The sequence below is a fragment of the Ornithodoros turicata genome, chromosome 3 (assembly GCF_037126465.1).
Source record: "Ornithodoros turicata isolate Travis chromosome 3, ASM3712646v1, whole genome shotgun sequence".
Lineage (NCBI taxonomy): Eukaryota > Metazoa > Arthropoda > Arachnida > Ixodida > Argasidae > Ornithodoros > Ornithodoros turicata.
This window is the reverse complement of record NC_088203.1, coordinates 11,565,429-11,578,194: the sequence shown is the minus strand read 5'-3', so window position 1 is coordinate 11,578,194 and position 12,766 is coordinate 11,565,429. Positions and strand designations below refer to the sequence as shown.

At 45.3% G+C, this 12,766-nt stretch overlaps 1 protein-coding gene across 2 annotated transcripts; it reads right to left on the bottom strand.

Moving 5' to 3' along the window:
- Positions 1–216: 216 nt before the first annotated feature.
- On the bottom strand, positions 217–11,771 carry LOC135388083 (zinc finger protein 2-like). Of its 2 annotated transcripts, none has more exons than XM_064617394.1 (12): positions 11,626–11,771; positions 10,660–10,824; positions 9,766–9,856; positions 9,384–9,700; positions 8,696–8,992; positions 8,076–8,184; positions 7,905–7,982; positions 4,888–5,092; positions 2,244–2,446; positions 1,959–2,140; positions 1,586–1,648; positions 217–1,475 (listed from the first exon to the last, which is right to left on the bottom strand). In XM_064617394.1, the coding sequence occupies exons 1-12, from the start codon at positions 11,671–11,673 to the stop codon at positions 1,221–1,223; spliced, it is 2,013 nt and encodes a 670-aa protein (XP_064473464.1). In that variant the 5' UTR covers positions 11,674–11,771; the 3' UTR covers positions 217–1,220. The 2 variants fall into 2 exon arrangements, with proteins under 2 accessions (XP_064473464.1, XP_064473465.1); XM_064617395.1 differs by lacking the exon at positions 11,626–11,771 and adding an exon at positions 10,881–11,073.
- Between the last annotated feature and the right edge of the window lie 995 nt (positions 11,772–12,766).

Sequence of the window (12,766 nt, the reverse complement as noted above, 5' to 3'; positions counted from 1 at the left end):
GCGAGGGTTCCCCATGTAAAGTTTCCCTAGAGTCCCTCCCGAGATATTTTTCTGGCTATGCTACTGCCCCTACCACACCCTCAAAAGCTCTTACATCACTCCAAAGTACCTGCCAAAGGTAAACGAAATCAAAAATCCAGCAGATAGGGGTGTCACACACACCTCTATGGAGTTTCACCCCCCACCCCACCCCCACCCCCACCCCCCCGATGAAAATCCTGCACAAATCCCTGGTCCATTCCCTCATTCACCAAAGCTCAGGCATTTCTAATTGATGGTTAAAGAGAGTTACATTATTAAATATTACACCTAAATCCCACAAATAAATTAACTATTCAGGATTACTGGCTCCTTCTACAGTCCCAGGCGTCACAGTAAATGTGGATTATCACGCAGAGCCTGAAGTTTTACGGTTTAACCCGTTTCTTCCCCAAATTTGCGCCCCGAATTGAAGGTTGCCTCTTTAGGGTGCAACCCGATTTTTACCCGGCAAATTGCCCTCACTGAGACGTATGTAGGAACGCACACTAAATCGTTTGGCAGCAAATGGAGTCACATCACCGTTTGTACCAAACCAGTACAGTTAGTCTGAGTAACTGAGCCAGATTTCTCCCCGAGTTTCGCATACTGGAAGTTTTTTCACCCGAATTTGCATGAATTTAGAGCACATGTTGATTTACCGTAATTTCACACGTATTAGCCGCAGCTTATGCACAATTTTTTTTCTCACGGGTGCTCTGCGGCTTATCCGATGACTATTTTTTCCCGGTATTTTCCCCATACGCCAGTTTTAATGAAAGGGCAGGGCCGACAGTGTCTCTGGAAGACCACTGACCCATCAATCCATGAAAAACGCCCAACAAGGGCACAATCCGATCTTGGTAGAACTCTAGAGCTGACCTCCTTTGCTGTACACTACGGACCACAGGGTTTATGGCCTTCTCTATGCTCTCCTTTGTCGTTCAAATCAGTCGTCTCGTATTGCCCGCGGCTTATCTGCGAGTGCGGCTTATCTGCCAGAAAAATTTCAAAACTTTCCTAAAAACGTGTCCTGCGGCTTATCTGCGGTGCAGCTTGTACGCGTGAAATTACGGTACATTAATTTTACACCCCCAATTTAGAAAAATATATTTCCTGAAAGCTTCAGTCTCTAATTATTAGACGCGACCATTTGCCCTAGCCTCGCCCCCTTTAACACCTGCCCTGATGTCAGCCGAGATTCAAAAACCGGTGGTGGTCGTGAGAAGACTCATGGCCGTCAGCTGCGACATGCTGGTCGACTCCACTGCCTCCTCTGCAGACAGCTCACACGGGGAATTTTCCTGCGGCTCTCCTTCTGGCTGTTCTACTTCTGACCCTTCGACTTCGGACGAAATCACCGCGGACGGTTGCATATCTGCTCCTTCGAGAGAATTTTCCACGACGGTATCCTGGTGTCCGGGGTTGACAAATATGGCCATTTTTTCTTGCACATTCTGAGGGGGAAAAAAGGGCGGCCGTTATATCGCGCGTAAATGTTACGTGTGCGCTGTTCAAACACGAAGGCATGTAAAATCGTAAGTGATCGGTAAGCGAGCATACGTACCACCTTCATCCCCTTTTGTAGATCTCCTACTATTTCACCTGCCTTCACATGATGCTTGATATGCTGTAAAAAACAGCCAACAGTGATTATGATGCTCTTTTTTTTTCTTCTTCTTAGGATTCGTATACTTGGGGCAGATGGGGCAAAAATCTCAAAAGAAAAATACTTTTTCGAGCTTGGAGGGCACTCAGATATTCTGAAGCTATGCCACTGTTTCCTGTGCTGATCTCTAGTTCACTTTTTTCCTTTTTCTTTTTTTCACTGTCATACACAATATTCCCCAGTCCATAGGGTAATGTATAGTTTTAATACATGAGACATACGGAGATTTTGTGTCATTGTCCCAGCAACAACAAAATAGTTAATTGATTACCTTATAGCACGCAGACATTTCTGCGTACGTCTTCCCACAATGGGTGCACTCGTAAGGCTTGACGCCGTAGTGTCGGTTGGTGTGCTCAGTGAGTGACTGCTGCCTCGTGAAAGTCTTGCCGCATATGTCGCAGACAAACGGCCGTTCGCCCGTGTGAGTGCGGTTGTGACGTTCCAGATCACCTGCCAATACAAGACGCTGCCTGGTTAGGATGACGGGACACTCGAGATATCAAGAGTGGCCCTATCTATCAGAGAGCGTTTCTCTGTGTCAGCCAAGGAGCACCTTTCGTGAGGAACTTGGCGGGACACGTGGAGCAGGAGAACTTTCGCACGCCCTGATGCCTCAGCGTGTGCAGCCTGAGTTGGGAGCGTTGCCTGAATGCCTTCCCGCAGTGTTCGCACAGGTGCGCTTTCTGTCCCAAGTGCATCGCCAGATGGCTCTGGAGGATTCCTTTCTGCGCAAAGCTCCTCTGACAAATATGGCACCTGCAGGTCAAAGAAGAGTAGGATAAAATACCCGCCATAGTACATTAGGGCGTGCGGATTCTAGACAATCATACCTCCTCCATCACTATGGGGATGCTTAGTCCTTTTGGACTATCGCGAAGGGACTATCGCATCCGAAAACACGAATGTCGGCACAGTTCCCCCTGAAGTCGGCCCAGGACGCATACTAACCCCCCTGTCCCCTACTCCTTCCTGCTGCCCTCTCCTCTCCATCTGTCCACGTCTGTACGCCGCTCATAGGCACAGTTCCTTAGAGGTGCTAACGCAGAATATTTAAAAAAAAGCGTCCGAAAAGGTGTGTACGAGACCGATTCGGTAATGTTTGACCACGACCTGCTAGATCATAGTGACCACATCATAGTCGGCAACCCCTATTAGGAGCCCGTCCGCACGATCCACTAGGAGCGCTGCACATCGGCTTGCGAGATTCACATCGTGATTGGACAATGGAAATTTGAATTTTGAACGCACATATGCGGACGTACGACTACCGTAGCAGACGATAGCAACAGCTTGTATTAAAACGTGTAGAATGATGATGATGATAATCAACCTTAGAGAGAAGCATCGCTTGTGGGACATCCGCCATTTGTACAAAAATATTAAGGTAAGCTGAAGTACAAAGTATTGTAGAAACTAAGGAAGCAATAACCGAGCCGATGAGTAGCGCCACCGTTAGCCTCCAAATGCGGTGCTTGGAAGGGGTGTCTATGACATGGTCGCTACAATCTAGTAGGTTGTGTGTTCGGCATGGTTTCACAGTCAATATGGCCAAGTTTCTCTTACGAAAAACAGCGTATTTATTACATAAACGAGTTTTAAAGGTTTGCACTCCGTCCGCAGCTAAGCCAGAATGACGTAAGCTGGGCGTACGAATGGGAGCGTAGCGCACGTGATTGTCTCCGAGGTCGTCTGCTTCGCGTTCGCACTGCAAAATACTAACTGAAAAGACCTCAGTAAATATGCATACTAGTGCAAGTGCTGACGTAACCACATTCCAGTGTTACGCTCCTGACTGTACAAACATGCACAATGCTAACTAGAAACAGCATTCCACAAGCCGATCTCGGGCCTCTCAGCGACCTTCGGATGCCATCATTCCCGTCGGACGTCAAGGTGTGTCTGCCGCTCCCTGATTGGCCTTGTCCGCATCAAAGGCGCTCACTGATTGGCCTTGTCCAAGTGACATTTCCAGAGAGGGAATTCCAGAATGCTCTCAACATTTGTCGTCTGCTCTTGCCATGCATTACATCAAATTGCACAGAAACGACTCAACGTCGGATTTTCAGCGTCATTGTCGGTGATGAACAGGAGGAAAGTGGCATTGTAGTTTCGGAATTGACCGCGACGAATGCAATAGTCCCTTTAAAGGATCCCAATTGAAAGGACTTCAGGGATAGGGTTCTACCCTAATCAGCTAAATCTACGAGGATATGACTATATCTACACCTACAGCCCGATGTTTTCGGGAAATACTTTTTTCTAAATTCGGGAGTAAAAATCGGGTAAATAAACATTCTAACTAAAACTAAACTTAATGGGTGTGAATTCGGGTGGAAAAACTTTTTACGCATATGCTAAATTCAGGGAGAAATCGGGCTCAGTTACTCAAACCAACTGTACTGGTTTGGTACAAATGGTAATATAACCGCATTTGCTGCCAAACGAGTTGGTGTGCATTAGTACAGATGTTTCAGTGAGGGCAATTTGCCGGGTAAAAATCGGGTTTCACCCCAAAAGAGACAACTTTCAATTCGGGGTGCGAATTCTGGGAAGAACCAGGTTAAACCCTAAAACTTCAGGCTCTATCTACGACTTCTTTAAAGGAGCAACGCGACCCATCAGGATCCACCATGCAATTAAATTGCAATTAAATTTATAAAAACACTCAAAAATCAGGCATGAGTAATGAAGCTTGAGCTTGGAAGCCCAGCCTGATCTCCTGGCATGGCATAATCAGGTCTGTGTGATGCATAGAGCCTGAAGTTTTCGAGAAAAAATTTTTTTTTCGAAATTCGGGGGGTAAAAATCGGGTAAATAAACGTGTGCACTAAATTCATGCGAATTCGGGTGGAAAAACTTCCAGTATGCTAAATTCGGGGAGAAATCGGACTCAGCTACTCAAACTAACTGTAGTGGTTTGGTACAAACGGTGATGTAACTGCATTTGCTGCCAAACAATCAAGTTGGTGCCTTCCTACAGATGTCCCAGTGAGGGCAGTTTGCCGGGTAAAAATCGGGTTTCACCCTAAATAGGCAACCTTCAATTCGGGGTGCAAATTCGGGGAAGAATCGGGTAAAACCCTAAAACTTCACGCTCTAGCTCATGCAGTACAAAAATGAAACCTTTATGGAGGAACCTTTCACTGCTCCTTTGATTGCCAACCATACCAACCGTACCAACGGAATGACTGCCTTACTGGAAGGGTTTCTCTCCCGTGTGCCGCCGCATGTGGACCATGAGCGTCTTCTTCTCCGTAAAGCGACTGTCGCACTGGCTGCACTCCCACGGCCGCTCGCCGCTGTGAGTCTTGACGTGCCTTTTTAGGTTGCCTTGCGTCGAGAATGTCGCATTGCACATGGAGCAAGCGTACGGCTTTTCGCCCGAGTGCTTCCTTTGGTGAACTGCCAGGGAAGAAGACCTCTCGGTCAAACTATGTTGATAAAAATTAGAGATGGGACGAATTCAGAATTTTCTCAATCCGAGTCCAAGGAAGGTTCTGCAAATCCACGAATCTTACGAATCTCGACTCTTTCGAATCTTTCCTTTAAAAAAAGAGTTTAAAAGCAAAGAAAAAAACTTGTACTGAAAAGTGTTTTGAAGTAGACTATGACATATTTATGAACATAGCAGGAGCAGGCAAGCTAGCTGGTGTTGAATTGATATTAACATTGTCTTGAGTTTGAGGGGAAAACACAGGACGAACACAGGACGAGATGAACAGATAGACTCACGAACCAGCAATCAAGCTTTAATACACAAAGGGCAGGGGGGACAGGGTAAAAAGAAAGAAAGAAGAAGAGGGTAAAAAGAAAGAGTACGCGCCTCATATTCACCTACGCTGAGATGCCGGAGTGTACTCTTTCTTTTTACCCTGTCCCCCCTGCCCTTTGTGTATTAAAGCTTCATTGCTGGTTCGTGAGTCTATCTGTTCATCTCGTCCTGTGTTCGTCCTGTGTTTTCCCCTCAAACTCAAGGCAATGTTAATATCAATGACATATTTGTTTAATGAAAAACAAATTAAATAATAGTTCGCTTTCAGGAGAAAACATGCCCATGTAGTTCTTCTAGGACGTAATCTATTTAACGCGTTGTTCGTCGACTGTAAGAAATACATAAATTCTCGAGTCCGCATTCTTTTCATAAAACTAAGCAACAATCAAAAGCCATGTTACTTTTAAACGTGTAACGTAACAGTTCCTGCCTGAAACTCTTTCAGTCCAGAGCAATGTAAACAAACAAACAAGAAAACGCCCATCAGTCAACGAGGCTTTCGGCAGACGCTGGAGGCACCAATTTGAAAAGGAAACAAACAAACGTGGTTGGTGGATTCGAAAGATTCAATTTGCAGTTTTGGGCACTGGGATTCGGATTCACGAATCTTGAATCCCTACCGAGGATTCCAGGATTCGCAGATTCGGTTGGCACATCCCTAATAAAAATACTAGGGGTGTGCGAATCCGAATATTTTAAGTCGAATCGAATATTGAATCGAATGGGGGAAAAAATTCCGAATACCGAATCGAATATCAAATATTCGTGCAAAATTTACAATATGCGACTTTCACACTAAAAGTTTCCATTTTGTGGCCCATGGCTTTAGTGTAACTTTTCTGGCATTAACTGTCACAAGAGAGACATGCAATTCTTCTGTTTAAAGCCCCTACTCTTTAATTTTACATCAGAGTGCTTCCTGCTTTTCAGGTGAGCCTACACTTACTGAAGTACTGGAGTGGTTACATTCATTTCAAAATTTTATGTCAGGCAGCAGCATGTTATACGGATGAGACTGTAATTGTTTCGGACAACCACAGGCCATTTGTGAAACAAACGAATTGGCATGATGCGTCAGCTTTGCCATGAACACCCTTTAGTTTCTGTGCTCTCACCCGAGGAAGTTGCCCTGCTGAAATTTTAGACATAAAGGACATCTTTAAAACACCCTTCTTGTTTGTGGGCTGTAGTCATTACTCAAGAGTCCTAACTTTTTAAAGGCAACCTCACAAACATCAAATTAAAGTTCCCGTCGGCACCGCTAAACTGTATGTGGGAGGGGCGCCATCCCTTCCACAAGACGATGTCTGCAAAACGAACTTTGGATAACGTTATCTTAAACTAAACACCATCCGGCCTGTGTTGATCCTGCAACAAGGGCAATTTCGTAAAGGAGGCTTCACCTCATGCACGGAAGCATCAGGTGAAGCCCACTTTCGGGTTGTGTCGTTCATATTCGTAGAATAGTCGAATATTCGAAAAATCGAATATTGGATATTCGATTCGCGAATCGAATAGTTCGAGCGTTTGATATTCGATTCGAATTCGAGAACTCGAATATTCGCACACCCCTCAAAAATACTACTAAGCAATACTTAGAGCCTAGAGTCTGAGGGCTTCACCCGATTCTTCCCCGAATTCGCACCTCGAATTGAATAATAATAACAATTGGGTGTTTACGTCGCGAGACAACTGAGATCACATTGAATTGAAGGTTGCCTCTTTATGGTGAAACCCGATTTTTAACCCCGACAAATTGCCCTCACTGGGACACCTGTAGAAATGCATACTATGTTGTTTGGGAGCAAATGCAGTTACATACCCATTTGTACCAAACCAGTAAAGTTAGTTTGAGTAATTGAGCCCGATTTAACCCTGAATTCAGCATACTGGAAGCTTTTCCACCTGAATTTGCATGAATTTAGAGCACATGTTTATTTACCCAATTTTTACCCCCCCCCTCCCCCGAATTTAGAAAAAAGTATTTCCCGAAAACTTCAGGCTCTAGCAATACTCAATCATTCGGCTGCTCATCAGTGTAACCTGACTCTTTTGAGTTATCATCAACAGCAGCTCACTCACCCGGGTTACCACCAATACCACCTTGCTTGCTTACTCAGGTACTATAATACCAATATCCTCTCACTCACTCAGGTATTCTCTAATCAACCATCCTCATCCTCATCCTCATCCAATGCTTACTTGCTCACTCAAGTTATCACCCATACATACGCATTGGCTGATACTTGCTCACCGACTTGGGTTATCATCAATATATCCCAACTTCCTTGTTGACCGAGGTGCTCACTGGTATCCACTCACTCACTCAGGTTCTCTACTCTCCCGTACCTCTTGTACACCGAAGTTATCACCAAGACTAAAATTTACCTCATCAAACAGATACTCATTAGCACCCCCTCTCTCATTAACTCGTATACTCACCGACAAGGTTACTCTTCGAAGAAAAACAGGCACCACACTCTGTGCAGTTGAATGGCTTCCGATGCGTCCACATATGTGCTAGAAAAATGAATATCGTGCGTGTTTCAATTTTCCCTTCTTCAGTTGAGAAAGGGCGTATGGGGTTAGAGGGAGTTACGAAATAAAATTCACCAGTGAGGGCGGACTTTGTCGGCACTTTCTTGAGGCAGACTTCACACTCCTTCCATTTCTTCTGCGCTTTCCGTGTCTGAATTACGATCACCTCTGTCGGCCCAGCGGTCTTGTTTCGGAAAATAAAAATAAAAATTCGCCAAAATGGACACATGTACGAATAATAGATAGAGGCTGATGTTTTCGGGAAATTTTTTTTTCAAAATTCGGGGAGCAAAAATCGGGTAAATGAACATGTGCTCTAAATTCATGCAAATTCGTGTGGAAAATCTTCCAGTACGCTAAATTTGGGGAGAAATCGGTCTCAGTTACTCAAACTAACCGAACTGGCTCGGTACAAACGGTGATGTAACTGCGTTTGCTGCCAAACAAGTTAGTATGCATTCCTACAGACATCTCAATTAGGGCAATTTGCCGGGCAAAAATCGGGTTTCACCCTAAAGAGGCAACCTTCAATTTGGGGTGCAAATTCGGGGAAGAATCAGGTTAAACCCTACAACTCCAGGCTCTAATAATAGACAATCCTGCACATTCTCAGATAAACCTGACGCAGCTCATAAAATTCCCATGCCATATTTTAAAAACTTGAGGTTAATTTTAGAAAAGCTTTTGGATTTCACCTCGGTTTCGTTTTGTGGCTCCGGGTCGTCTGTCATATCTTCTTCGAGATCTGTCAACCCCTGGGGAGTCTTGGCGACGGCACATTCCCTTTCCGCATCGTTCAAGGCATTTTCTGCTGCTGGGATCGGCTCTTCGGGCTTCCGAGCTACGGTGCTGCTCTTGAGGGCCGCCGTTGCCTTGGACGCCGACCTGCTCTTGTTCGCTGTTTTGCCCTTGGGGCTTGGCTTGGGGTTTGGCACCCAGTCTGTGTCGTCGTCCTTCTTTTTTGTCAGCTTTTCACGACAGGTTCCCTGTGACTGAATTGTCGCAATCGTTTCCACTTAGACACACAGCAGGTCAGCACTTACTCCAAAAGCACATATTCTACACAGCTAAACTGGAAAGTTTGCAACCCTGGTACGAATTCTCGTGCACAATCTAGCTCAAAGACAGTTGCCAGATTATCGCTTCGATCTTATTTCAGTTTAGTTTACACCTGGATCTCAAAACCACCGTCTTTTCGAGAAACTAATATTTCTTTGGGAGAAAAAGTGAAAAAATTCACTGAACTTTATGGGACCCCTCCACGAAATGCACTCAATCAATTTTTAAAAAAACTCTAACTCCCAAAAAGGTGATATGAACCCTCATTGTAGGGACCGAACACGATGAAGTTGTGCGGCGCTCTCCAGGACAAAAAACACCTACTTTTGGTAACTGAAGGAAATCCTGATTACTTCGATCGCTGCCGCTCAGAATGGACGGCAAGCTTCGGCTATCGGCTCCTTGCAGGAAAGAGTTTTCCTGCGCAGCGCCCCTAATGGACAAAAGGAGAGACGTGGACCCAGCGGAGGAACCGTTCGGAACCTCCGCAGAATTAGGTTCGCCCAAAGCAGCAGCCGAGTAACCGGCTTCGCTCATGGGTTGCAGAGACGAAATATCTTCGGGTGCAGGTGGAAGGTCCATGTACGGGATGTCATGACCGTCTACGTTTTCGTGGCTTGCGTAGCTCCCCGTCCCGCCGTCTGCAAAGGCGATCCAAAAGTTTGTGAAGTTGAGTCGCCTTTCAAAAAGCAACTGCAGCGCGTACCTCCGTAGACGCTTGTGGGGAATGTCTGCGAGTCCATGTACGAAGCTGCCATTGTGGGGCTTCGATTGTGTTGGCCGTTTAGAGACAGGTGCTGGTAGCCATAATGAGATAAGAAAAACTCTATGGATACAGTTGTACAAGCAGCGTACGGAAAGAGACGTAAACTGACTAATACAGAACTAAACGTCTGTAATAATGTGCAGTCCCCAGCTGAGGTAACCTCCACACCAAAGTTTTTAATTCAGTGATTTATCCACCCCCCCTATCTATTGTGTGTATCCCCGTCAGAACCGTAGCGATGGGGGGGCGAGAGGGGCAGTCGCCCCAGGTGCCCTTGCCAGACAGGGCGCTGAATGGCAGGCCCTGGAAGGTTTGTACAGTATAAAGCAGAAATGAAGAGAATTTGAATTTACGATCTCGACAGTGTGAATGATCGTTTTCTTTTCTTTGTTTACATGCCTTCTGGAGGCAGTGAGAGAGGGGTGGGGGGTGGGGCTTGGCGTTTACCCTGCCCCGGGCGCAAACTCGCCCCACGACGGCTCTGATCTCCATGCATGCATAGCATTGATTAGTTCAGCTTTAGACGCATGTCAGAAATGACGCACAAAGCTGTTACAATGTAACTGTAATAATGACCTTCACACACACAATTTTTTTGCAACTTTCCATGTAGTTCCCCTCGACTTCAAAAGTTCTGAAGGCTTAGAAAATTCCAAAAGCTTCATACAAGTGAAAGGACACAAAAATCGCCCATTTTTAAGGTTGCACACTGTTAACCGCACATTTTTTTACATCGAATAATTTATCAGGATTTTCTAAAGGCTTTTTTGGTGCACACCATATGACCGAAAGCTGCAGCATGTCAACGTATACAAATATAAATGGGTCACGTACAGATGTTAGGCCACCCTTTTCCATTTTAAGTGCCAGCGCATTGATGTCCGCTGCGCTGTTGTTCACAATCTCTTGAAGTCGTTCGGAGACGACATTCCAAAACTGCACTGCCTTCAGTTTCTCGCTTGCAACCATGTCTGGTACCAGAGCCACGGATTCTTCGATCTGAATTGAAGGAAATGTGTGTTTTGAAGTTCATTTGGGTTTTGAAGTTCATTCACCTGTACAAATTCACTGCTTCGTGTGTGTTCGACCAGTTTTCTTTCTCGCAGTTTTTTGTTCTGTTTTATTTTCACGACTTAAATGTTATTATTGCTGCGTGCATGTTCAGTTTGGAACACGGTGGATCGTAAAATCAAGTGAAGACGACGAAAAGAAGTACCGTTAGCGTTCCGGACATCCGCGCGCTGCCGAGTTATGTTACGTTTATTGAACCTAACTTTCACTCCGTGTGCAGTGAATCACAGTGAATGGAAAGACCAAAAACACGGCAGCTTTTTCTCACTATTTCCACTTAAACTGGCTTCGTGTGCGATGAAGTGGCGGCTGGCAATTTCTCGTATAACGTGTTTCAAGTTGTCTGTTTATTTGAGACCAAAACACAGCAGGCGAAAGTGCATCCATCAGCGAGCCGTGCCGTACTAGAGAAAAACAAAGTTTTCAGCATTTCCTCCTGCTCGAGTAATCACGCACAGCATCCAGGAAGAACTACTCCATTTTAATCACAGCCATGTTCCTATCAATCGGCTCCATGAACCGTTGATTTTGCGAACACTGGTAAGATGTTATGTTGCAGTTTCTGTGTTGTATAACTGCAGAAGAATGTAAGAGACCATTTGGTATTGCGTGGACTAAAGGCTTTGAGTGTTTACTAGGAAGCTGTGTCGTTCTAGGCGTAGCAGCTCCGAAGGCAGTAGTTATGCGCGCCACATGAACACCACTACCGATCATTTTCCCGATACTTGCCTTCGTTTTGAACGTGAACAGTAGTGATGAAGAACCTAACACTGCCATGTTAGCGATCTGAGCTTGAACTCGGAGGCAGTACTAAGTTTTTTTACGTATTTACTGGTGGCGTTTAATGCGTACGGCAATCGCCATCATTGTTTTGTTTTTTTGCCATCCCTCTGGTGGAAAACCACGTATTCAGTACGTAGCGGCTCTATGCGATTTGCATAACTAACAAAGTGCACACGCGTTTGTAGGTGCAAATTGCAACCTGACATCTGTTTCTGTAATGAAAATGTGGAATTGAGTGCGACACGAAATGCAAATGGGGCTCTTACCGGTTTATCACGAGTTAGGTATTCGAAGAAGAGATATTTCTGGTCGTTTATTATTTCCTGTTTTTATTTTGCGCGGAGAAGAAACCCCCCCCCCCCCCTCGAAAATATTCACAGCAGGAGGAACAACGAGAAGCTGCCTCCATCCCAGTGAAGGATCAGGGTGGTAATCCAGGACTCTCTGAGGGGTGGTCCGTCATAGCATAGCACAAAATAAATACTGCCTAATATTATTTGTGCAAATTAGAGCACATGTTTACGACAAAACTTTGGGGAAGGGGCCAGGACCCGCATCTCACCCCCTCTGCACCTGTTTGGGCTCATCAGATCCCCACTGGTGAGTCTGTGGTTCTTACCAATGCCACAAAGTCCAAAATATATCCAAAGCAGTTGCACGCGAAGCAACGACTCTCCAGGATCAGTGATATCGTATCCATCCCCTGCTTCCCAAACGGGCTTGGAATGAAAAAATTTGCTATTCCATGACATCATACATGACATGGGGTGGTGATATGGCACACATATTTCAGAGCACCATATCTTTCGATTTTCTCAGGTCCTCTGGAATGTCAACTGCTGCAAAGATCTGTTTTGTCAGCTCCGTTACAGTATCGTTAGGTATCATTGGATATGTTCACTACAGACAGCAAGTGGAAAGGGAACAGCTTCACGAAGGTGTCATCAGAGACGTTGAAAGGCAGCGAATGCGACAGATTGAGAACCTACACGTCCTTCAGAAACAGAAGGACCTTGCAAAGCAACTTGCAAAAGATGCATCGTAGACACTGTTAATATTTTGAAATTTTTTCCTCGTCTGTACAGTC

Excerpts from the sequence above, each read along its gene's own strand:
- LOC135388083 (XM_064617394.1), bottom strand. The coding sequence starts at position 11,673 with ATGGCAGTGTTAGGTTCTTCATCACTACTGTTCACGTTCAAAACGAAG. Across the intron at positions 10,825-11,625 it reads TGTTCACGTTCAAAACGAAG|ATCGAAGAATCCGTGGCTCT; the intron begins GCAAGTATCGGG and ends CCTTCAATTCAG. Across the intron at positions 5,093-7,904 it reads TTCGAAGAGTAACCTTGTCG|TTCACCAAAGGAAGCACTCG; the intron begins GTGAGTATACGA and ends CTTCCCTGGCAG.